The 25,437-nt window shown below is 36.6% G+C and overlaps 1 protein-coding gene across 3 annotated transcripts in view; it reads left to right on the plus strand.

Annotated features, from left to right (window-relative positions):
• Positions 1-25,437, plus strand: part of BRIP1 (BRCA1 interacting protein C-terminal helicase 1) — a 194,892-nt gene that overhangs the window by 121,440 nt on the left and 48,015 nt on the right. For all 3 annotated transcript variants that reach the window (XR_004347597.1, XM_032617135.1, XM_032617134.1), the window contains exons 15-16: positions 16,380-16,539; positions 17,550-17,671. Coding sequence is in view for 2 of the 3 variants with exons in the window: in XM_032617135.1 (XP_032473026.1) it covers positions 16,380-16,539; positions 17,550-17,671 (282 nt within the window). In the remaining variant the exon portion in view is untranslated. The remainder of the gene's footprint in view (positions 1-16,379; positions 16,540-17,549; positions 17,672-25,437) is intronic.

Raw genomic sequence — 25,437 nt, forward strand, 5'->3', positions numbered from 1 at the left:
CCACCCTCTACTTCAGACACTAGTTGCAAGCCCAGATTGTTACCTATACTTCTGACAGACTGGCTGTAAACCAGAGGTTCCCACGACCCACTCCTTGGGTTCAGTTAATTTGCTGGAACAGCTCACAGAATTCAGGAAAACTCATTTACTCACTAGGTTACCAATTTATTATAAAAGAGTATCAATCAATAGCCAGATGGAGAGATAATGCAGTGCGAGGCTCTGAACAACCGAGAGGGTGGGACTGATAGTTTCATCCCGCTAATCAGGTGGTTGGCTCCATTGACAACTAGTCCGCATCCTAAACTGTTTTGCTAAAGTCACCTCATTAGTATAACAAAAGACATCTTTATCACTCTCAACACTTAGGAAATTCCAAGGATTTGGGGAGCTGTGAGCCAGGAATGGTGGATGAAGACCAAATATATATGAGCAATATATTTTGGTTACCTGAATGACCAAATGTCACTTTTGTGGCCTCTCCCGTTGCGGAGCACAGGCTCCGGACGTGCAGGCTCAGTGGCCATGGCTCACGGGCCTAGCCGCTCCGCGGCATATGGGATCTTCCCGGACCAGGGCATAACCCGTGTCCCCTGCATCGACAGGCAGACTCTCAACCACTGTGCCACCAGGGAAGCCCTGTAACTTGCTTTTTTAACTCAACATCTATAGATCGTGTTCATCCTTGTTGATACATGTGTTAACTAATTTATTCATTTATGCTACTGTTAACTAATTTGTTCATTTATACTACTGTGTAGTATTTGTCTTTGCATGTGTGGGTGTGTTTATATTTTTTCAATTTAGAAAATGGTGGTAAAATATACATAACCTAAAACTTGCTGTTTAGCCATTCAGTGTCATTAAGTAGATTTACAATGTTGTACAACTATCACTACTATCCATTTCCAAAACTTTTTCATCATCCCAATCAGAAATTCTGTATTCACTAAACAGTAACTCCTCATTCTCCCCTCGTCGTTCCCCGCCCCCCACCCCACTGTCCCTAGCAACTCTATTCTACTTACTTTCTCTATGAATTTATCTATTCTAGGTACCTCATAAAAATGAAATCATACTACATTTGTCCTTTTGTGTCTGGCTTATTTCATTTACCATAATGTTTTCAGGGTTCATCCACATTGTACCATGTATCAGGATTTCACTCCTTTTTATGGCTGAATATTATTTCATTATATGTATTTACTACTTTGTTTATCCATTCATTGTTGACGGATGCTTTTGTTGTTTCCACCTTTTTGCTATTGTGAATAATGCTGCTATTAATATTGATGTGCAACTATCTGTTTGAGTCCCTGCCTTCAGTTCTTTTGGTGATATACCTAGCAGTGGAAATTGCTGCTGGATCATATTGTAATTTTATGTTTATAAGAACTGACAAACTGTTTTCCATAGTAGCTATACCATTTTACATTTTCACCAGCAATGTATGAATATTCCAATTTTTCCACATCCTTTCCAACACTAATTTTCTGTTTTTTGGATAGCAGCCTTCCTAATGAGTTTGAGGTGGTATCTCATTGTAGTTTTGATTTGCATTTCCCTAATGATTAATGAAGTTGTGCATCTTTTCATGTGCTTTTTGGCCATCTGTATACCTTCTTTGGAGAAATGTCTATTCAAGTCCTTTGCCCATTTTTGAATTGGATTATTTGTTTTTGAGTTGTAGGAATCCTTTCTGTATTCTGGATATTAATCTCTTAACAGATAAATGACTTGCAGATATTTTTCCCATTCTGTGGATTACCTTTTCACTTTCTTGATAGTATGTTTTGATGCACAAAAATTTTTTAATTTTGATCAAGTCCAATTTTTTCTTTTGTTACCTGTGCTTTTTGGTGTTGTATCCAAGAAATCATTGCCAAATCCAGTGTCCTGAATATTTTGCCCTATTTTTTTTTCAAATAGTTTTATAGTTTTTAGGTCTTATACTTTGGTAATTTTGAGTTAATTTATATATGGTATAGGCAAGGGTTAACTTGATTTTTTTTTTTTCTTGGTATGTGGCTATCCAGTTTTCCCAGCATCATTTGTTGAAAAGACTTTTTTTACCCCATTGAATGGTCTTGGCACCCTGGTTGAAAATCAGTTGACTGTATATTCGAAGGTTTATTTCCGGGCTCCCTATTCTATTCCTTTAGTCTATATGTTTGTCCTTATGCCAGTAGCACACTGTTTGATTGCTATATCTTTGTAGTAAGTTTTGAAATTTGGAAATGTTAGTCCTTCAACTTTGTCCGTTTACTTTCAAGATTGTTTTGGCTATTTGGGATCCCTTTTGATTTCATATGAATTTTAAGATACGTTTTTCTCATTCTGCAAAAAATAAAAAGTTGTTATTTTGGTAAGGATTGCACTGAATCTGTAAATTGCTTTGGGTAATATTGTCACATTAACAATATTAAATGTTCCAGTCCATGAACATTGGATGTCTTTCCATTTATTTATGTTTCTTTAATTTCTTTCAACAGTTTTGTAGTTTTCAGTATACAAGTCTTTTATCCCTTGGTTAAATTTATTCCTAAGTATTTTATTCTTTTTGATGATATTGTAAATGGAAATTTTTTTTTAGAACTTTCCTTTTATGGTTGTTCATTGTTAGTATATAGGAATGAAACTAATTTTTGCATGTTGATTTTGTATCATGCAACTTTTCTGATCTCATTTATTAGCTCTAAAAACTGATTTTTTTGGTTTGTTTTAGTTTGTGTGTGTGTGTATGTGTGGATTCTTTAGAGTTTTCTAGATATAAGCCCGTGTCATCTGTGAACAGAGGTAGTTTTACTTCTTCCTTTCCAATTTGAATACCTTTTATTTTAGGGGAAAAGCTTTCAGTTGTTCACCACTGAGTATGATGTTTGAAGTGGGCTTTTCATATACGACCTTTAATATGTTTAGGAAATTCCCTTCCATTCCTAGTTTGAGTGTGTGTGTGTGTGTATGTGTGTGTGTGTGTACGTGTGTGTGTTTTTAATCATGAGAGGGTGCTGAATTTTGTCAGATTACTTTTTTGCATCAATTGAGATGATCATGTGGGTTTTTTTCTTCATTCTATTAATGTAGTATATTACATTGATTGATTTTCATATGTTGAACAACCCCTGAATTCCAGGAGTAAATCCCAATTGGTCCTGATGTATAATACTTTTGGTATGTTGCTGAATTTTGTTTGCTAGTATATGTTGAAGATTTTTTTAAATCAATTTTTAAATTTGTTTATTTTTTGGCTGCGATGGGTCTTCATTGCTGCCCACAAGCTTTCTCTAGTTGCAGCAAGCGGGGGCTACTCTTCGTTGCAGTGTGCAGGCTTCTTATTGCAGTGGCTTCTCTTGTTGCGGAGCACAGGCTCTAGGCACGTGGGCTTCAGTAGTTGTGGCGCACGGGCTCAGTAGCTATGGCATGAGGGCTCTAGGGTGCGGGCTCAATAGTTGTGGCACATGGGCTTAGTTGCTCTGTGGCATGTGGGATCTTCCTGGACCAGGGATCATACCCATGTCCCCTGCATGGGCAGGCGGATTCTTAACCACTGCTCCACCAGGGAAGTCCCATATGTTGAAGATTTTTGCGGTGATATTCGTAAAGGATACTGGTCTGTAGTTTTCTTTGCCTGAATGTCTTTGTCTGCCTTTTGTATCAGGGTAAGTCTGGCCTCTAGAATGAGTTAGGAAATGTTCCCTCCTTTTCATTTTTTTGAAAAAGTGTGAAAAGGATTGATATTAACTCTTCTTTAATATTTGATGGAATTCATCAGTGAAGCCATCTGGTCTAGTGCTTTTCTTTGTTGGAAGGTTTTCGATTACTGATTCAGTCTCCTTACTTGTTATAAGTCTATTCAGATTTTCTATTTTCTTCATGATTCAGTTTTTTTTTTAGACTTACGTGTTTATAGAAATTTATCCATTACATCCAGATTATTAACCAATTTGGTGGCATACAGTTGTTCATAGTATTGTCTTATAATCTTTTTATTTCTGTAAAGTTGCTCGTAATATCTCCACTTTCTTTTGTGGTTTAAGTAATTTGAGTCTTCTTTTTTTCCTTAGTCAGTCTAACTAAATATTTGTCAGTTTTGTAACTTATTTGTCTATTTTTTCTATTCTCTATTTTATTTACTCTGCTCTTTCTTTTTTCTTTCTGCTAGTTTTCGGTTTAATTTGCTATACTGTAAAATGTACAGTTAGGTATTTGAGATCTTTCTTTTTTTAATGTTTGCATTTACAGCTAAAATATCTTTCATAGCACTGTTTCACTGTATCTCTAAGTTATGGTATGTTTGTAATTTTGTTTTCATATGTATCAAGGTATTTTCTAATTTTCCTTGTGATATTTGATTTGATCCAGGGATTGTTTAAGAGTATGTTGTTTATATTGTATAGCACAGGGAATTATAGCCATTATTTTGTAAAATAAGGGAATATAATCTGAAAAAATACTGAATCACTATGCTGTACACCTGAAAGCAATATAATATTGTAAATCAATATACTTCAATTTAAAAAAAGAGTGTGTTGTTTAATTTTCATTTATGTGTGAATTTTCCAGTTTTCTTTGTTATTGATTTCTATTTCATTTCATTATAGTCAGAAAAACCACTCAATCCTTTTAAAATTTGACTTGTATTGTGGCCTGACCTATGGTCTATCCTAGAGGATGTTCTACACACACTTGAGAAGAATGTGTATTCTGCTTTGTTAGGTGGAGTGTTGTATATATGTCTGTTAGGTCTAATTAGTTTATGGTATTTTTCAAGTCCTCTTTTCCTCCTTGAATTTCTGTCTGGTTGGTTTTTCCATTATTGACATTGGGATATTAAAGTTTCCTAATATTATTATAGAACTATATTTCTCTCTATTCTGTCAGTTTTTGTTTTATATATTTTGGGGCTCTGTTCTTATGCATTTCTATGTTTATAATTATTATATCTTCATGAATTGACACATTTTCAATATATAATATTATTCTTTGTCTCTAACAGTTTTTGACTTAAAGTCCATTTTTTATGGCTTTGTGTTACTGTCTAGCATGTTTTGATTTGAACTGAGGGACTCCCCTTAGCATTTCTGGTAAGGCAGCTCTAGTGGTGATGAACTCCCCCAGGTTTTGTTATTCTGTGAAAGTGTTCTCCTCCTCCTCCTCCTCCTCCTCCTCCTCCTCCACCTGTCCCCTTCCCTTCCCCTCTATACTCCTCCCCCTCCCATCTTTCCTTCATTTTTTTTTTTTTTAATTTTTTTTTTTTGCCATATGTGGACCTCTCACTGTTGTGGCCTCTCCCGTTGCGGAGCACAGGCTCCAGACGCGCAGGCTCAGTGGCCATGGCTCACAGGCCCAGCCGCTCTGTGGCATGTGGGATCTTCCCGGACCAGGGCACGAACCCATGTCCCCTGCATCGGCAGGCGGACTTTCAACCACTGCGCCACCAGGGAAGCCCTTTCCTTCATTTTTGAAGGGCAGTTTTACTGGACATAGTGTTCTTGGTAGGTAGACTTTTTTTTTCTCTTTCAGCACTTTGAATATATCATCCCACTCCTTTTTTGCTTTACTCTTGCTGCTTTCAAAATTCTCTCCATCTTTGATTTTGACAGTTTGTTTATAATGTGTCTCAGTGTAACCTTCTTTGGATTCACCTTTTTCGCTGTCTGTTGGCTTCTCGAACCTGGATATCCATTCCCTCCCTCCACCCTTTTTAGGAAGTTTTTGGCTACTATTTCATTAAATAAACTTTGTACCTTTCTCTCACTTTTTTCACCTTCTGAGACTGCCATTTGTGTATATTTGTCTGCTTGAGGATGTCCTATAAATCCTCCAGGCTTTCTTCATTCTCTTTCATTCTCTTTTCTTTATACTTGTCTGACTGGATCATTTAAATGTCCTGTGTTTGAATTCACTGATTCTTTATTTTGATTGACCATGCTGCTGTTGAACCCCTCTAGTGAGTTTTTTATTTCAGTTACTGTATTCTTCAGCTCCAAAATTTTTGTTTGGCTCTGTGTTTTGTCTCTTTTTTTGAAATTCTCATTTTCATTTCCCTGAGCTTGTTGAGCATCTTTATGATGATGATTTTAAATTCTTTTTCATGTAATTCATATACCTCCATTTCTTTATGGTTGATTCCTGGAATTTATTTTGTTCCTTTGATTGGGCCATTTTCCCCTGTTTCTTCATGTTCCATATAACTTTGGGTTTGTATCTACACATTTGGAAAAACAGCCACCTCTCCCAGTTTTCTATGAACTGGCTTTGTACAGGGAAAGATCTTCACCAGTTAACTCAGCTGCAGATTCTGGAGGCCTCTCAAACCTTATCTGTGGATGTGCCTTCTCTTGACTTGAGTGTGTAGATTCCTGATTAGAAGGATATTCCAGTTTTTTTTTTTTTTCCAAGAGCTTGTAATTTTTTGTTCCCTCTGGTTTTTGTCTGTGGTACTACAGATTCTCTGGAACTGCTGCAAGCCACCCAGCTCTCTTTTGTTCTCTGCAGGTCTTTAGAATATGCCAGGTCCCATCAGCTCTCTGAGTTAAGCAAGCAGAAACTAGTCCCTCAGGACATCCCCCTCACCCCCACCCCAAAAAAAGGTGGAATGTTGTACATTCTCCACTCTTCTCTTCTCCCCTTCCAAGGTAGAGGCCGCCAAGCTGTACTAGCCTCTTTCTCCTAGTCCTCTGGAGTGGCAGCAAGCTGCTCAGCTCTCTTTTGTTCTCAGTGGCCCCTTGGCATCTAGAGTATGCTGTACCTTGTCAGTATTCTGAGATATGTGGCACAGAAACCAGTCCTTCAGGCAGCTCCCTGCCTGAACATTGGACGTATGGTCCAATAATTTCCATCCTCAGGGAGAAGCTGGGAGTTGGGGATTTTATCACAGTAGTTAAGTGCTGAACCAGGGGAAGAGACTATGGCAAATGAGTGCATGCTAGTTTAAACCTTTGCCTTTGTACTCAGCGGCCCCCAACCTGGAACATTTCCTGTTAGTGCATAGATTCAGGCAAGACAGAAACCAGTCCCCTGGGTAGCCCCCCTAAAAGTCTGCACATTAGACATATGTTTCAATCTCCTTTTAACTCCCTTAGGGAGAAGCTGGGAATTGGAAGTCTCCCAGTTGCACCATGCTGAGCTGGGTTGGGGGACAAAGACAAAAGTTATGCCACAAATTTTCCTACCATCTTCAATGCAGCTGGTTTTATATTCATCTGGGAGGTAGGAACCTCTTAACTGTTTTCTGGATTTCTCACAACAGTAACTGGTCCATGTGTTGTTGAATCAGGGTTTCCATGGAGGCAAGGAGAAGCTGTTGACTTACCCCTTATTGAATTTTTTTTTTTTTTTTTTTTTTAAATTTATTTATTCATTTATTTATTTTTGGCTGTGTTGGGTCTTCGTTTCTGTGCGAGGGCTTTCTCTAGTTGTGGCAAGCGGGGGCCACTCTTCATCGCGGTGCGCGGGCCTCTCACTGTCGCGGCCTCTCTTGCTGCAGAGCACAGGCTCCATACGCGCAGAGCTCAGTATTTGTAGCTCACGGGCCCAGCTGCTCCGTGGCACGTGGGATCTTCCCAGACCAGGGCTTGAACCCATGTCCCCTGCATTGGCAGGCAGACTCTCAACCACTGCGCCACCAGGGAAGCCCCCCTTATTGAATTTTTAAAGTGGAGATGTGAGTAGATGAAGTGGTAGGATTTGTATTTTGAAAATATTGCTCTGGCTGAAATGTAAAGATCTAGGAGTGATAGATAAGAAACAGAAAATCCAGTTAGGAACCTATCAGAGTAGTCCTTCAGGAGATTATGATAGTTTAGATTGAACTGGTGGCTTTGGATATGGAGAGTTATTTGGAAGACAAATTAATAAGGCTTGGTAATAGATTGAATATGGGTGATGAGGGGGAGAGGGAATTGTTAAGGATGATTCATTGTTCAAAGCAACTCAGTGGATGGTGATATTCTTTGTTGATAAAAAAATACTAGAATAGTATAAATTTGGTCTTTTATGAAACATTTTAGGTGCCTTTGAAATATCTAACTGGTGAATTTTATTAGGCCATCGGACATATGAATATTCATGTAGAGGAGCAGTTGGGGCTTTAAATACATACAAAATTTGGAGTTTTAGGCTGTGTTTATTCTGCATCTTTCTGTAATATTCTTTCACTATAAGTGCCATGAAGGCAAGGACTTTTTCTGTCCTGTTCTCTGCTTTATTCTTAGATTTCTGATGTTGTTTCTGGCACATTGTAGCAATTAATATTTTTGTTGTTGTTTGTTTTCTTATCTTCATCCTCTATCCCCACTGTCTTGGTATTACTAAAAACATAAATAAGAAATAGATTATTTATATAAGATCACATAATGTATCATCTATATATGAATCATAAATTATATTAATAAAATGAAAACATCAAAACTATCACTTGAGAACTAAATATTACTGTTAAAGTTATCTGGATGCTCCTTCAAATTCCCATCACTTTGTTCACTCCCACAGAATTAATAATTGTCCTAAAGCAGGGGTCCCCAGGCCACAGACTGGTACCAGTCCATGGCCTGTTAGGAACCAGGCCACACAGCAGGAGGTGAGTGGTGGGTGAGTGAGCAAAGCTTCACCTGTATTTACAGCTGCTCCGCATCGCTCACATTACTGCCTGAGCTCTGCCCGCTGTCAGATCAGTGGTGGCATTAGATTCTCGTAGGAGCGCAAACCCTACTGTGCATGCGAGGGATCTAGGTTGCACGCTCTTTATAAGAATTTAATGCCTGATGACCTGAGGAGGAGCTGAGGCAGAGATGCTAGTGCTGCAGAGCGGCTGCAAATACAGATTATCATTTGCAGAGAGGTTTGACTCCACAGAGACCATAATAAATCAGTTGCTTGCAGACTCATATCAGAACCCTATCAGTAAGTGGCAAGTGACAATTAAGCTGCATCTGGTGGCAGGCTTTATAGTGCCAAGTAATTTGAGGTACTTCAATTGTACAGCTGCATCTGGTGACAGGCTTTAAGTCAGAATCCGACACTTATTTTAGTCCACGCATGGCCTGCCCATTATTTTATTTACCACTTCCATTTACCACTCTTTCCCGCGCTGCACTCTTGTCTCAGTCACAGTTTTGGTAAGCCCACAAGCTAACCCTAGCCAAAATGACTAAAAAACAAACGTCACTGGAGAGCTTCTTTGAAAAGGGGGAAAGACCCAGTGATGAGACAGCAGAATACTCTAAGACTGCCAACAGAAAGAAAGCTGCATTTGAAAGAAAATACCAAGAATCCAACTTAAATTATGGGTTCATTGCTACAGGTGATTCACATTCTCCAAGCCCGCTTTATACATAATATGTGGTGACAGGCTATCCAGCGAAGCCATGAAAACTTCAAAACTGCTTAGCCACTTGGAGACCAAGCACCTTGAATTAAAAGACAAGACTTCGGAGTTTTTCAAAAGAAAAAAACATGAACACGAACAGAAGCAACTGTTGAAGGCCACCACTTCATCAAATATGTCTGCACTGAGAGCATCATTCTTAGTGGCAAACCGCATTGCTAAAGCTAAGAAGCCCTTTACTATTGGTGAAGAGTTGATCCTGCCTGCTGCTAGGGACATTTGTCATGAACTTTTAGGAGAGGCTGCAGTTCAAAAGGTGGCATGTTTTCCTCTTTCGACTAGCACCATAACTGGGCGAATTGATGAAATAGCAGAGGATATTGAGGCACAGTTGTTAAGATTAATGAATCACCATGGTATGCAGTCCAGGTTGACAAGTCTACCAGTGTTGACAGCAAGGCAACATTCCTTGTTTCTGTGCGATATACTTTTCAGAAGGATGTACATGAGAATATGTTATGTGCACTTTTGTTGCCAACCAACACCACAGCTGTAGAACTATTCCTATTCAAGTCCTTGAATGATTACATATCAGGAAAGCTGAATTGTCCATTTTGTGTTGGTATATGCACTGACAGAGTGGCTGCCGTGACTGGACGGCTTTCTGACTACTCGGGTCAAAGAGGTCACTTCTGAATGTGAGTTTTCGCACTGTGTCATCCATAGAGAAATGCTGGCTAGCCAAAAAATGGCACCTGAATTTAACAGCGTTTTACAGGATGTGATCAAAATTATCAGCCACATTAAAGTACATGCCCTTAACTCACGTCTGTTCGCGCAGCTCTGTGAGTAGATGGACGCAGAGCACACATGTCTTCTCTTATACACAGAAGTGAGATGGCTTTCTAAAGGTAGATCACTGGCCAGAGTTTTTGATTTACGAGAGCTGCTCCAGAGATTTCTTTTAGAAAAACAGTCATCACTGGCAGCACATTTCAGTGACACAGAATGGGTCGCAAAACTTGCTTACTTGTGTGACATATTCAACCTGTTCAGCAAATTCAATCTGTCACTTCAGAGAACGACAACTGTATTCAAGTCGGCAGATAAAGTGGCTGCATTCAAGGCAAAATGGAATTATGGGGGCGACGAGTGAACATTGGGATTTTTGACATGTTTCAAACATGAGCAGAGATTTTGAAAGAGACTGAGCCAGGGCCTTCTTTCTCCCAGCTGGTGCATGACCACCTATCTCAGCTTTCAAAAGAGTTTGAGCGTTATTTCCCATCCACAAAAGACCCCCGAACTGGGAAGGAATGGATCTGTGACCCATTTGTGATATAAGCCAGGTGAATCGACTTTGTGCTAGAAGAGAATCAGCTTCTTGAGATCGCCAATGACAGTGGGCTTAAGAGTATGTTTGAGACAACTTCAAATCTCCATACATTCTGGATTAAAGTCAAGGCAGAATATCCTGAGATTGCCACAAAAGCACTGAAAAGCCTGCTTCCATTTCCAACATTTATCTTTGTGAAGCAGGGTTTTCTACAGTGACAGAAACCAAAATGAGATTACAGAGTAGAATGGACATAAGCAACACACTTCAGGTGTCACTGTCCCCCATTGCCCCCAGATGGGACCATCTAGTTGCAGGACAACAAGCTCAGGGCTTCCACTGATTCTGCATTATAGTGAGTTGTATAATTATTTCATTATATATTACAATTTAATAGTAATAGAAATAAAGTGCACAATAAATGTAATGTGCTTGAATCATTCTGAAACCATTCCCCCCCAGCCCCCCAACCCCCCTAGGTCCATGGAAAAATTGTCTTCCACGAAACTGATCCCTGGTGCCAAAAAGGTTGGGGAATGCTTTCCTAAAGTTTATAATTTTCATTATTTTTTTAAAGTGGCTTTACCACATACACATGTATTCCACAATACATACGTATTTCTAAACAATATGTTACTTAGTTTTGCTTTTTTTTGAGTTTTTAAAAAATGGCATGATATTGTATATAATTTTTACCATTTTGCTTTTTTAAATCCATGACAAGTTCATTTATTTTCATTACTTATTATATTGTACTTGTACTTGTACTTATACTTGTACTTATACTTATTATATTGCATTGTATTCCTATAGCACAATTTACACATTACCTTTAATAAATATTTTTAAGACCTTTCTAGTCTTCTTATTTGTTTTTATGTTCTGCTGTTTAAATAATGCTGTTATTGACATATTGTAGAAAATGACAAGCTGATTCTAAATTTCATATGGAAAAGCAAAGGACCTAGAATAATTACAGTGTTTCTAAGTTATTTTTTTTCCATTTTGTTTTCCTCTTCAACCTAGAATTTTATGGGAGTTTTTTCAGATTTCTATGTAGATAAATTTGTTTGTTTTGGTACGAATGACCCTTCTGTTAATATCTATTTCCAGTGAATCTGTATGATTCCAGATTTTTTAAATTTATTGATGTCGTTTGTGAATTTATGTATATTGTTCCACATGTAAAAGAATTATTATTTTCCATTCAGCGCCAAGTTTCCTATATATATTAGAATAAGGTTGATAATTCTTATAAATTTAAATCTTCTATATTCATATTAATTTCATCTAATTCATTTGTAGATATCTTAGGTATGTTGAAGTCCTCTATAGTATTTAGGGAGTTGGTCAGTTTATCATTGTATTTCTTGCCAGTTTTTTCTTTCCATATTTTCAAACTATGTCTTAAGTACATAGAGATTCATGAGTGCTATATCTTGTTGGTGGATGCACTTTTTTTTTTTTGGTGGTACGCGGGCCTCTCACTGTTGTGGCCTCTCCCGTTGCGGAGCACAGGCTCCGGACGCAGGCTCAATGGCCATGGCTCACGGGCCCAGCCGCCCCACAGGATGTAGGATCTTCCCGGACCGGGGCACGAACCCATGTCCCTTGCATCGGCAAGCAGACTCAACCACTGCGCCACCAGGGAAGCCCCTTTCATCACTCTTAAAAGAAGCCCCATACTCATTTAATCCCCTGTCTTCCACCACATTTTCTCCTTTCCCCAGCCTTGGGCAACCTCTAATTTACTTTTGTCCCTATGCATTTGCCTATTCTGGAACTTTCATATAAATGGAATTACACAATAGGTGGTCTTTTGTGTCTGGCGTCTTTTACTTAGTATGTTGTTTTCAGGATTCATCCATGTTATTGCATGCATCAGTACTTCATTCATTTTTATGGCCAAATAATATTACACTGTATGAATATATCATGTTTTACTTATCTGTTAATCAATGGAAAGATATTTGGATTTTTCTACTTTTTGAATGTTATGAATAAGGCTGCTGTGAACACATATATAAGTTTTTGTGTGGACATATGTTTTCATTTCTCTTGGATATTTGATTATGAGTGTAATTGCTGGGTCATATGGTAGCTCTATGTTTAACCTTTTGAAGAACTGCTAGACTTCTTTCCCAAGCACCTTCACCATCTTATATTCCTACAACAGTGTATGAGAGTTCTAATTTCTCCATATTCTCACCAACACATTAAAAATAGATACAACTGAAGAGCAGATTTCTGAATAAGAGTTCTCCTAGTCATGATCAATATTTTGTCTCTTGCTGCCTCAGCTTTGCTAGAGTTGCCCAAAATATACCTCTGGACCTGGCTCTAAATATACCTTTGGAAAGGGCAATAGGTGTCAGATTGCATTAATTTTTTCTTGAAACAAATTACTTTAATAACTTCTTACTATGTTTAGATAGTTTAAATAGTCTTTCCTTTTTAAATTAAAGCAAATTTGAATGATTTATATAGGGAAAAAATTTTGCCCAAGTTATAAAATTTGCATTAACAATAAAGTTTTTCAGATCTAATGCAAACCTAGAAAAAGGTAGTTTGTTTTTGAGTGGCCCACCTTTCTCCTTTTCGTTGTCTTCTATTCTCCAAATTGTAATTTTATACGTCAGTATTATACCCTGACAATTCGGTTTTTAAAATTTAATAGAATCAAAGAATTTTAAAGCTAAAAGTTCCTTCAGATATGTCAACAAGCTTAACAGCTTTATTTTGCAGGTAAAATTTTTTAAAGACCCAGTAACATGTGACAGTTTAATCTGTATTTGCTATAGAAGTGTTCTGAAGTGATTGATAGTGCATATCGTACTTTTTAATTGTGATATGCACGATTTATTTACAAACCTGTGATCATTTTCATTGTCCATAAATTTCTGAAGTTCTTAGAATCCAAAATCAGTGGATAAAATGTCTTTTTTTGTAACAAATTTTGAAATATTGCATATATCATACCTGCTTTAAAATGTTCTAAGCTTTTGTGAACACAAAGTTAGACGTTTTCTAAATCATGTATAACTCTTTGATATTCTGAATTCTGTTCTGTATAATGGGGAAAAATTCCCTACTGGATTTCTTTGGGGGGAATTTTGTGCATTGAACCAGTTTCTTATTTCTCAGGTTTCCCTTCTTAAATAGATGTTAGTCTATTAAAATGGAATATGTTTTGGAATCATCAACTTAATGGTCTTCCTTAAGTAAAACGTTAGGTATTTCTCCAGATCTTGAATGTTCAAAACATTGAAATTGCTATTATCTCAGACTCAAGGAAAAAGAGTTGAAATATTATCTGTGTTTTCAGAAAAAGGTATACCACCATTGAATTTCATTCTACTAAGAATCAACAATTATGCAAATTCATGACACACTTCATCTGGTTTTACATCCTTGGGATATTTTTACACTCTTCTAACTGAATTACAGCAGCCAGAACAGACTAAGAATTTGCATGGTGAGAAACTTTGATTCAGAAAGTGCATATTCAAAAAGCAAATTCTAATAGCCAACGTTGAGGCACTCGAAGATTTTTAAATTAATAATATCCCTATTTTTTTTACCTGTTAACATGGTGTTATGGGGAATTTTTATTTTTATTGATCAGGACACCATGATCAATGTATAATATGCAGTGAACTATTTTACCAATTAGTGATTTTCTTAGTGATTAGTGTGTTCTGGCTGCTATAACAAAATACAACAGACTTGGTAGCATGTAAACAACAGAAACTTATTTCTCACAGCTCTGGAGGCTGGAAGTCCGAGATGAGGGTGCCAGCATGGTTGGGTGAGAGCCCTCTTCCTGTCAGAAGCCAGTGGCTTCTTGCTGTGTCCTCCTGTGGTGGAAGGGGCAAGGGAGCTCTGTGGGATCTTTTTTATAAGAGTACTAAGCCCATTTGTGAAAGTTTCGCCCTCATGACCTAATCACCTTTAAAGACCCCACTTCCTAATACCTTCATCTTTGGGGATTAGGATTTCAAAAAATGATTTTGGGGCTTCCCTGGTGGCGGAGTGGTTGAGAGTCCGTCTGCCGATGCAGGGGACGCGGGTTCGTGTCCCGGTCCGGGAAGATCCCACATGCCGTGGAGCGGCTGGGCCCATGAGCCATGGCCGCTGAGCCTGCGCGTCCGGAGCCTGTGCTCTGCAACGGGAGAGGCCACAACAGTGAGAGGCCTGCGTACCACAAAAAAAAAAAAAAAAAAAGATTTTGGAGGACCACCAACATTTAGACCATAGCAATGATTTTTTTGAAAAATTTGTTTTATAATCTTATTAAGATTATCTCTGAAAATAGATAAGGTAAAATTCTGAGGAAATAAACCATCTTATAAAAATTAGTTTTTGTTCTCTAGAGAATTGGAGTAATTTCTTGGTGCTTGCCTGTATTGTAATAATTGGTCCATATTGCATAGAACTCTGCATAAAACAAGTAGGTAAAGCAGTTCAGTTTAAATCATAATAATCTCTACTACTGGCTTTTGTCTTTTTTAATTTATTTCAGCTCTTATGTTTATTAACTTCTGCTTTCTTTGCATTTTCTGTTTAATTTTCTAGCTTCTTAAAAAGAATGCTTAATTCCATTAGTTTAAAATTTTTAAACTACATTTCAAGTTATAAGCATATTTCTAAGTATTGCCTTTACTGCATCCCACATGTTTTGAATTATGAGTACTTTTTTATCATTCATATCTAAAGATGTCATGAATTTTATCGTGTTTTCCTCTCTAAACCATATGTTCTTGGGAATTCCCTGGCTGTCCAGTGGTTAGGACTTTGTGCTTCCACTGCAGGGGGCACGGGTTCAATCCCTTGTTGAGGAACTAAGATCCTGCATGCTGTGTGGTGTAGCCAAAAAAATAAAATATATTGTAAACCATATGTTCTTTTTTGTTGTTATTTATTTTCTTTTTCTTCCAGTTTTATTGAGATATAATTGACATATAACACATGCTCTTTCAGAATACAATCTTTAGTGTTGGGCTTGTACGTTTGATTTTTCCCACTAACTTTATATTATTGACTTTTAATCTAAAATTGCATTGTTGTTAGAATATGTGGTTAATCTGATAAGGATTCTTTGAAATTTGTCGAAAGTCCTTTTGTAATCTAGCACGTTTATTTTTGTATATGTTCCATTTGTGCCTTTATATTTTCTACTTGTTGGCTACCTGAGTCTCTGTTTATATATTTACTCAATTCAGTTTATTAATGATGATCAAATTTTAAAACAGCATAGCTGCCTATGGACTAGGTAAAATGATCTTAAAGAATCTTCATTTAAAGTATCTTTAAAGATATTAAGAACTTCACCTTAGATTTAGAGATAACTTAAAATTTATGAATTTTGACAGAAGTAATTTTTTCCTGCTTTTGAAATCCCTAAGATAGCAATGATAGAAGTAGTAACAGTAGCAGCAGTAATGTTAGTAGTAATAGTAATGGTAACAGCAGCCACAACAGCTAACATCTGTGGAACTCTTACTGCGTGCCAGACATCATTCAGAGCTTTCTATATCGGTTAGTGAATTTACCCAATAACAACTCTATGACATATAATTGTTTTCCTCTTTTTATGGAGTCAAACACAGAAAGGTTAATACTCTTGCCATTGTAGTCACATTGTCTTTCAACAAATAAATGTAAGTTCAGTTGGACACACACACAAAAAAACATTTTTTTCTTTTCCCTTTCCAGTTACTAGAAAAGTTAAAAGAACGTTGGCTCTCCACTGGTGTATGGCATAATCTGGAGTTGGTGAAGACAGTCATTGTAGAGCCACAGAGAGGAGAAAAAACTGATTTTGATGAATTACTGCAGATGTACTATGATGCGATCAAGTACAAAGGAGAAAAAGGTAATTGGAAATTATTTGATGGTCAGTGAAAAAAAATTTTTCCCATAAAGTGAAAAGTTGGTGCTGTTAGAATTTTATTTGTGTTATCTTTTTTAAATGAATTGCACTTGAGGAAAATTATATTTTATAATCCTGAGTGAAAATAAAGTAGGTTAAAGAAATTCTTTTATTTGGAGTTGTTCTCCTATGAATATTTTCATTTGAAGATGCCAGTTCAGTTTTATGAAATGGCATGCGTTCAGGTATTATCCCAGAGACTTCCTTACGCTAACTAAAATGTTTTGTTAAAGAAGGTAGGTAGAGTATGCATTAATATTTTCCTTACTAGCCAAATGAGCCCTACATTTTTATGTAAAAAATATACTTTGTGCTTATATTTTATTATATAAGGTAAACTTGAGTTTTCAAAACATAACTGAAGGCTAAATTTCAAAGTTAGAGAATGCCCATAAAATGTTTGACAAGAAGGGCTAATAGTAATTTATGAACAGTGCAACATCATAAAGATATTATAACATAATTGTCAATATCCTTGTATGGTAAGATTATACACAGAGTATTCTGTGTATGTGTGTTTTAAATACTTTTCAATATAATATTGATTCAGTATGATATATAGTATATATTAGAGTTATTTAAATCATTCTGATAACTTTATATTCTGGTGGTAGAGAGTGATTTCAATTTCAGTATTTTAAAGTTAAAACAGTTGGTTCACAGTTGCTCAGCTCACATGCAAGTTACTACTCTGACATGGTTTTTCTGTATAGTTTAACTGGGAGATACACAGTTTATAAATTGGTTCACCATGTTGCATCTAAATGTAATTTTGTTTCTTTTATTTATTCGAAGACATTGAATTTTAAAAACTTTATAATAGTTTTTAATTTTGTTTCTTTAAAATTTGGTATTATAATTACTTAATAATCAGATCTTTTCAAAACGACAAGAATAAGAATTTCTGGGAATTTTGAGTGTGCTTATAAAAATGTTGATTTTTGTTGCTTAAGATGGCGCCCTCCTGGTGGCAGTTTGTCGTGGTAAAGTGAGTGAGGGTCTGGATTTCTCAGATGACAACGCCCGTGCTGTCATAACAATAGGAATTCCTTTTCCAAATGTGAAAGATCTACAGGTAGGCCAGCAAAGCCTTAAGAAGTTTTATTTATCACAGAAGTTGTTGATTTTGTGTAAGGTTAATTAGACATTTTTCTTGTATCCTCAGGCATTTTATTTTATTTTATTTTTTAATTTATTTATTTTTGGCTGCATTGGGTCTTGGTTGCTGCACACAGGCTTTTCTCTAGTTGTGGCGAGCGGGGGCTACTCTTCATTGCGCTGCACGGGCTTCTCATTGCGGTGGCTTCTCTTGTTGCAGAGCACAGGCTTTAAGCGCACAGGCTCTAGAGTACAGGCTCCGGTAGTTGTGGCACACGGGCTTAGTTGCTCCGCGGTATGTGGGATCTTCCCGGACCAGGGCTCAAACCCATGTCCCCTGCACTAGCAGGCAGATTCTCAACCACTGCACCACCAGGGAAGCCCCAGACATTTTATTTTAATGCTCTAGTGACTCAGAATGAGTGAGAAGGGTTTAGGAGATAACTTACCCTGTCTTCTGCTTAGTAAGAGTGATTTTCAAAGTGTGGTCCTGGGTCGGGAGCATCACTATTATCTGGGAACTTAATAGAAATAGATATTTCCAGGCTCCATCGAGACCTACTGAATCAGAAGCTTTGGAGGTAGAGCCCAGCAATTTGTGTTTTATCAAACTCTTAGCCACAGACTGACAGGGAGCCCCCGGGGAATTCTAGGGCCCTTTCTCTATCTATCTCTCTTCTCTCCAATGCCATGCCTTGCCCTGCAGATTTTAGTGATTTTCGCTGTTTCAAGTTCTGATATTTTCCATTTCAGCTCAGCAGAAACACCATACTCTGCTTGTACTTCAGTGCTCTGTGCTACTGTCAGAAAATTATACCTAGGAAGAGAGCTGAGAATCATAGAGTTCACCTAATGGATCTTATGAGATTATTTTATCTCTGAGATTACAGTTTTAGGCTGCCTGGTGTCTACTCCCTAAAAGCAGTTGCTTTATCTGTTTTGTCCAGTTTTACAGTTACTTACAATGGGAGGGATATTCCTAAACCAGGTATTCTACCTTGGTCAGAAACAGGAGTTTTGCTTCATTATCACTAATTGTTCGCTAAACATACTTGAAAAATTATTTGTAGTAATAATTTGAAGCCTAAGGTGATGTTATCTTTATTGGGGAGGATTTTCTTTTACTTCCTACAGGAATTTGAAGTTGCTAGCAACCTGAGACCAAGACGTGAGGTTTTCTGGCCACTGAGCTGACTCCATTGAGTATAATCCATATCCCTCCCAGGATACAACCTGTTAGGATCTCATACTAAAACAAGAATTCTTTCCCTAGGCAGTTATCTTCTTTATTGATAATACTTTACTAGACACTGTGAATTATATAGTAGTAACAGTAATAATATTTCTCTAATTAGCTTCTACTCTTCCCTGACCTCTGGACCTTGTCAAAATTTCTGAAAGTCCTCAGGAGGTATTTAATCCTTTCAGCCTACAGTACTTTGGTGGCTTCTACTGCCTTTCTCCAGCCACCAGTACTACCACTGAGAGTGCTGATGACCATTCCCAGGGCTCCTATTCTAAAGTGGCTAATGCTGCCTCTGACTACTACTACTGATGAAACAGTAGACATCCACTCAAGAAAACTGTTGTTTTCACCATCAATAGTATTAGTGCTCATTCCACTGAAGCTGAGTTCTGCTGATTGCACTGCTGTCGGCAGTGGTACTGTCTTTTTTTGATGTCTTATCATTTTACCTTGGCCCCATATTACTGTACTAACGCTGCTTTGTTTAAGTGGAGAGAATCTCTTTCCCACATTTTCTACTACGCATTCTTCCCACGTCTTAAATATAAATTTTTCCCCCTAAAACTAGCTCTTTCAACTTTTGCTTGTATCTTATTTCATTCTTGGACCTATGTATGAGTCCTTGAGAGCTGGAAAAGGAACTTTATGGCTAATAACTAGGTTGTACTAAATATTACACTCACAAAGTAACAAGTCCTGAAAGAATTCACATCAAACTCATAATAGTGATTGTGAATGAGAAGAGAAAGGAATGATATTGGGGGTAGTTATCAAAAGGGCTTTAGCTTTTCCTATAATAGCTGTTTTACTAAAAAACAAGCTTAAAGAAAATATGGGGAGAACACAGGTGTTTATTATGTTATTCTTTGAAAAATCCTTAAAATTAAATAAAGTGTTACTTGTGAAGGAAAAAAAATTACATTTACCTTCTGTTTTCTCTACTGTCATTCCCAACAACTGTGATTCTGGGTGTTGTTATTGCACCAATCTTGGATTTCTTAATGCTTTCTTTCCTCAGGATAAGTTCTTCCCAGGCAACATCTCAGTCTGTTGTTTAAAAAACAAGATACCAGTGACCTGCTCTGACATCCCTCAGTAATGGTCCTACTTGTAGTTGTGCTTATTTGAATTCCAATGGCTCTAGTTGTATAAAATAGCAAAATAACAGAAGCTTCAATGAGGTCTGCATAGGGAGGAGAGGAGGGTGATTCTAAAGGAGTTTCCCTAGTGGTTCCTAAAAGGGACAAGTAGGGTGGACCCAAGAGTAGTCTGAGCTGCAGGATCAAGGGACAGACAGAAAAAGAGGAAAAGTCATTATTGGAAAGACTTGGAAGTGTATTTCTTGTTGCATATGTCTGGATCACTTCTTCCTGTCTAACAAACAATTCTAAAACTCAGTGGCTTAAAATACCAGTCATTTACTATGGGTCAGCATCTATGAGGGTGGGGTGGGCAACAGATGATTTCAGCTGGGCTCAGTCACCCTGCTATGGTTTGACCAACATAGGTTGCACTCAACTGGATCAGCTCTGCTGATGGATCTCATCCTTTGTGGACCAACAGACCAGCCAAAGCATGTTATTGCAATGGCAGAGGTACAAGAGAGCAGGCTTGACTGTGTAAGCACTTTTCAAATACCTGTTTATGTCACATCTACTAACATATTGCCCAAAGTATGTCATATGCCCAAGCCCAAAGTCAACAGCAGTGGCGGGGCTGGGGGAAGGGGGTATTTTCCACCACACATGGCAAAGAGCTTAGAATAAGGACTCCAAAAAGGAGTCCTGGCCTTTTTTTTTAATAACTAAGGGATATTTATAAAGCATTCATTCAAAAGACTGATGTTTATAAGCTTTAAGAGTATAGCTATGCAATTTTTATAATAATTAAGGACCTTTATCTTCTGGCAATGACCAGAATATAATAGTACCTGAAATATCTGAGTATATGAAATAACTCAGAGCACCATTATGGATTTCTTAAAATTTATAAATGACCAAACAAGTTATTGAAAATAATAGTACACTTCTATAAGATATAAAAGAAATACAAAGTTTGAAATTTTAATAAAGCTCACTTCATTTTTTGTTGTTGTTGCCTGTGTTTTTGGTGTTATATTTAGGAAAACATTGCCAAATCCATGATCATGCAGATTTGCCCCTAATGTTTCTTGTCAAAGAGTTTCATAGTTTTTGCTCTTAAATTTAAATATTTGATCCATTTTGAGTAAAGTTTTGTATATGTTGTAAAATGAGTCTAACTTCCTTATATCTAAAATGAGTCTCTTGTAGACATCATATAGTTGAATCATGGTTTTTTTTTTTTAATTAATTAATTTATTTTTGGCTGCGTTGGGTCTTTGATGCTGCTCGTGGGCTTTCTCTAGTTGAATCGAGCAGGGGCTACTCATCGTTGCGGTGCGCGGACATCTCATTGTGATGGCTTCTCTTGCTGCGGAGCACGGGCTCTAGGTGTGTGGGCTTCAGTAGTTTTGGCATGCAGGCTCAGTAGTTGTGGCTCGTGAGCTCTAGAGCGCAGGCTCAGTAGGTGTGGCACATGGGCTTAGTTGCTCCACGGCATGTGGGATCTTCCCAGACCAGGGCTCGAACCCACGTCCCCTGCATCGGCAGGCAGATCCGTAACCACCGCGCCACCAGGGAAGTCCTGGATCATGTTTTTTAATTCATTCTGCCAATATCTGCCTTTCTGTTGGAGAGTTTAATCCATTTACGTTTAAAGTAATTACTGATAAGGAAGGGCTTGTTTTACCATTTAACTATTTGTTTTCTGCATGTCTTATGTGCTTTTTGTTCCTCAGTTCATTCATTATTGCATTTTTTGTGTTTAGCTGTTTTTTGCTATGTACTATGTTGATTCCCTTCTTTCCTTTTGTGTATATTTTTCAGTTATTTTCTTAGTGTTACCTTGGAGTTAATCTCTGTCTCTCCCTTTTTATATTGTTATTGTCATAGATTACATCTTTATACATTGTGTACCATTAACATAATTTACAGTTATCGTTTTATGCATTTGCCTTTTAAATCACATGAAAAAAAACAGTTACAAACCAAAAGTATGATAATATTGGCTTTTATATTTACCTACATAGTTATTTTTACCAGTGTTTTTTATTACTTCCTAAAGCACATACTTACACTGCCTTCATTATATTATATTTTAGTGTTTATAAATATGTTTTATAATCTGTTAGATTACCTCAAGGATTAGGACAATTTCTTAAATATCTTTGTCTCTACAATTAAATATTGCCTTGGAATATAGTGAGTGTTCAGTAAGTTGACTTAATTAATGATTAAATATGTTTATTATTTAATATATTTATATTTAAAGTCTTAAATATATGTATACTTATATATTTAAATATAATTAAGTATTAAATATATACTAAATATTAAAGTAAAATTAATTAAAATAAAACAAAGTTCAGTATATTTAATATAAGTTATCAAAATAGTATTTGGTTTTGTTGTTTGTTTTACTTGACATTGTTATTAAAAAACAACAACCCTCCATTCCTGGACTCTTTAATTAAGGCATCATAATGATAGTAATCATTATTTGATGATAATGACTAGGACAGTAGTAAACATTAATATTACTTATAATAAGGCAGTACAGTATGTTGTTACAATCATAAATCATTAAAGGAGTTATGAAGGGAATACTCAATTCCAATAGCATTTTACACCCTAATACATAATAGAACATAATAATGGAGAGAGTATATTAATTATACTGGCTATCACTCTTTATATTAGTGTTCTCTTGTTGTGTTACAAATTACCACAAACATAGTGACTTAAAGCAGCACACATTTCTTATGTCACAGTTTCCATGGGTCAGGAGCCTGGGTGTGGCTTAGCTGGGTCCTTTGCTCACGTTTCCACAAAACTGCAGTCAATGTTGGCTGGGCTGCTTTCTCATCTGGCTCTTGGGGTCTTCTTCCGAGTTCATTTAGGATGTTGGCAGAGTTCAGTTCCTTATAGTTGTAGGACTGATCTAGCCAGGGGCTGCTCTCATCTCCTGCAGGCTACTCAGAATTCCTTGTTATGTGGCCTTCTCACAGGTCCTCTCACAGCATGGTAGGTTATTTATGCAAGGCCAACAAGATACTGTCTAGCTCCAGTCTCCTAAGATGGAGCCATACAACAACATAATAACAGGAGTAACTTCCTCACACCTTTGCGTTATAACATGATCTAATCAAGGGAGTGACTACCCCATCACCCTTGCCATATTCTGTTGGCTAGAAGCAAGTCACAGGTTCTGCTCACACTCAAGGTGAGAGGATTATACAAGACATGACTCTCTGGGAGTCACCTCAGGGTGTGTCTGCCATATTCTGGTTTTCTATAAAATGAATTGATGAACTAAATGATTTCCATAAATAGTTCTTCCAAACCTAAAACAATACTTCAAATTACTGGACCATAAATTAGGACTTCACAGTTTTCTTTTACATTAGTACTCAGCCTATCATGCAGAATAAGTGGAAATTATTTGTAAATGAGAACCTGAAATATTCTACCTTATGAAAACAAAACAATCTATTTCTGTCTTGTTTTCTCTATTGTTTTATTTGAATTCATATTTTAAAGAGTTAAGGTCAGTGTCCGAGTTAGAAAAGTGATCTGAGTGGGACAAAGAGGGCAATGACCTTAATTTTATGATACTAAAATTTTTTCTTAAATTTGAGACAGATTATGGAAGTAAAAATTAAAATACAGTTTAAAATACTAACTTAAGACTCTTGTAGTCTCAACTGCAGAGTTAGGCTTTTAGAGAAGCAGGAAAATGTATGTTAGAGCCAAAAATATGACTTCTTTGGCTGTGACCAGGATTTCCTCTTCCCACCTTGGGGACTAGAAAGTAGAGGTAGGAAAATTTCATTTTGGAGCCAAGTGTGACTTGTTTAGTTCAAGTCATAATTTATTGCACATACCTCAGGGACCTGAAAATAAAGAAACCCACTGTGAAATGTTGATAACGGGCCACTCTGAAGGACAGGCATTAAGCTAGCTTTCCTGGTGAGGATTTTTTTCACTTCCACCTTTCCCAGATGCTTCTGATCATTCTATAAGGACATACTTAATCATGTAATAGCTAAAAAGGAAGCTTTCTGTGCACTAAAGCAAAGTATTTGAGGGACAGGAGAGTGAACCAAGGCCTTTATATGATTAGATGTTGGTGGAAAAATATAACTAAAAGAAAATTGTTTTCTTTTAATGCAATTAAGTCACAGTATAACAACACTGCCCTTTTAGTGGATATCTAAAACAAATCCTTTGGCCAATTAGTATGATATAAAAACTTAGACAGCCTTCAACTTTATAATTCAGGCATCCGCATCTCAAGTTGGTGGCATGGGCATAATTTGTGAGACGTTGTAAGGTACGATATTTAGAGTTTAAAATTCCATTTTATTTGTATTCTTTAGCACAATTTAGTAGTATATAAAAATATTCTCCCTTCATGGGTATTGTGCCTTTTCCTCTGAAGAAAAATGCATAAAACCATGGCATGTGCCTAAAAATTTTTATGCTTTAAAAATGTTCCAGTTGGTATCTTAGATTTCTACAACAAGTTTAGTAAAATTTGATGGTAATATTCTATATCAGAAGAGCTCTTACAATTATTAAAATAACTAAGATATAAATTTTATGTTTGTGTATTATTTTGCTTTAGTAATATAGTATGTTGAGTCACCAAAATAGATTTCATTTGGAAACTATTTAAAATTCCGATAGTGATCTGATTAGTTATCTCAGTATTGGCATATGATAATCATTATGAATTCCTTTTTTCATTTGGGAAACTTCTTTTAGCTCTGAAGATACTGGACTATTTAAGTATATTATTTTTTAATCAGTTTTGAAAAATTACATTAATGATTGAAAGATACTGGTATCTATTTTAATTTTGTTAGTTATTGACTTTATATCAAACACACATAAATTTATAAGCTACCATGCATTCTTGGCATTTTATAAACCTCAGAAAAGGGCTGTTATCCCTTGCTTGCCCCAGAGGATAACAGCATTAATAAAATTGAGTGCACATTAAACCAGTGCTTTCAAGTGTCAAAATATTATTAGATGATGGCAGTATTAGAATTCTTGAATCTGACATTTCTTTTTAAGTAGACTGTTGTTGTTCCTTCATTATTCTTGTTGCTTTGACAGCAATATGAATATTCCTGAGTAGATGAATGGAGGCGGGAATGCAAGGGATTATAGTATATCAAGACAAACTTGATTTCAGAAACAAAAACCTTTACTAATAATTTTGAGTAGGTTCATATTTTCCTTTTGAATCACTTTTACCATTGTGTTAATGATCTTGAGTGTTTTAGCATTCATTTATTCATTCAGTAACAAACTTTCACTAAGAGCCTGATTTGTACTAAATACAGTTAAGTGCGGAAATAAACAAGATGCTACCTCTAATGATGTCTATAATTTAGTAAAGTACTTGAA

This window comes from Phocoena sinus, chromosome 20, assembly GCF_008692025.1.
Source record: "Phocoena sinus isolate mPhoSin1 chromosome 20, mPhoSin1.pri, whole genome shotgun sequence".
Taxonomy (NCBI): domain Eukaryota; kingdom Metazoa; phylum Chordata; class Mammalia; order Artiodactyla; family Phocoenidae; genus Phocoena; species Phocoena sinus.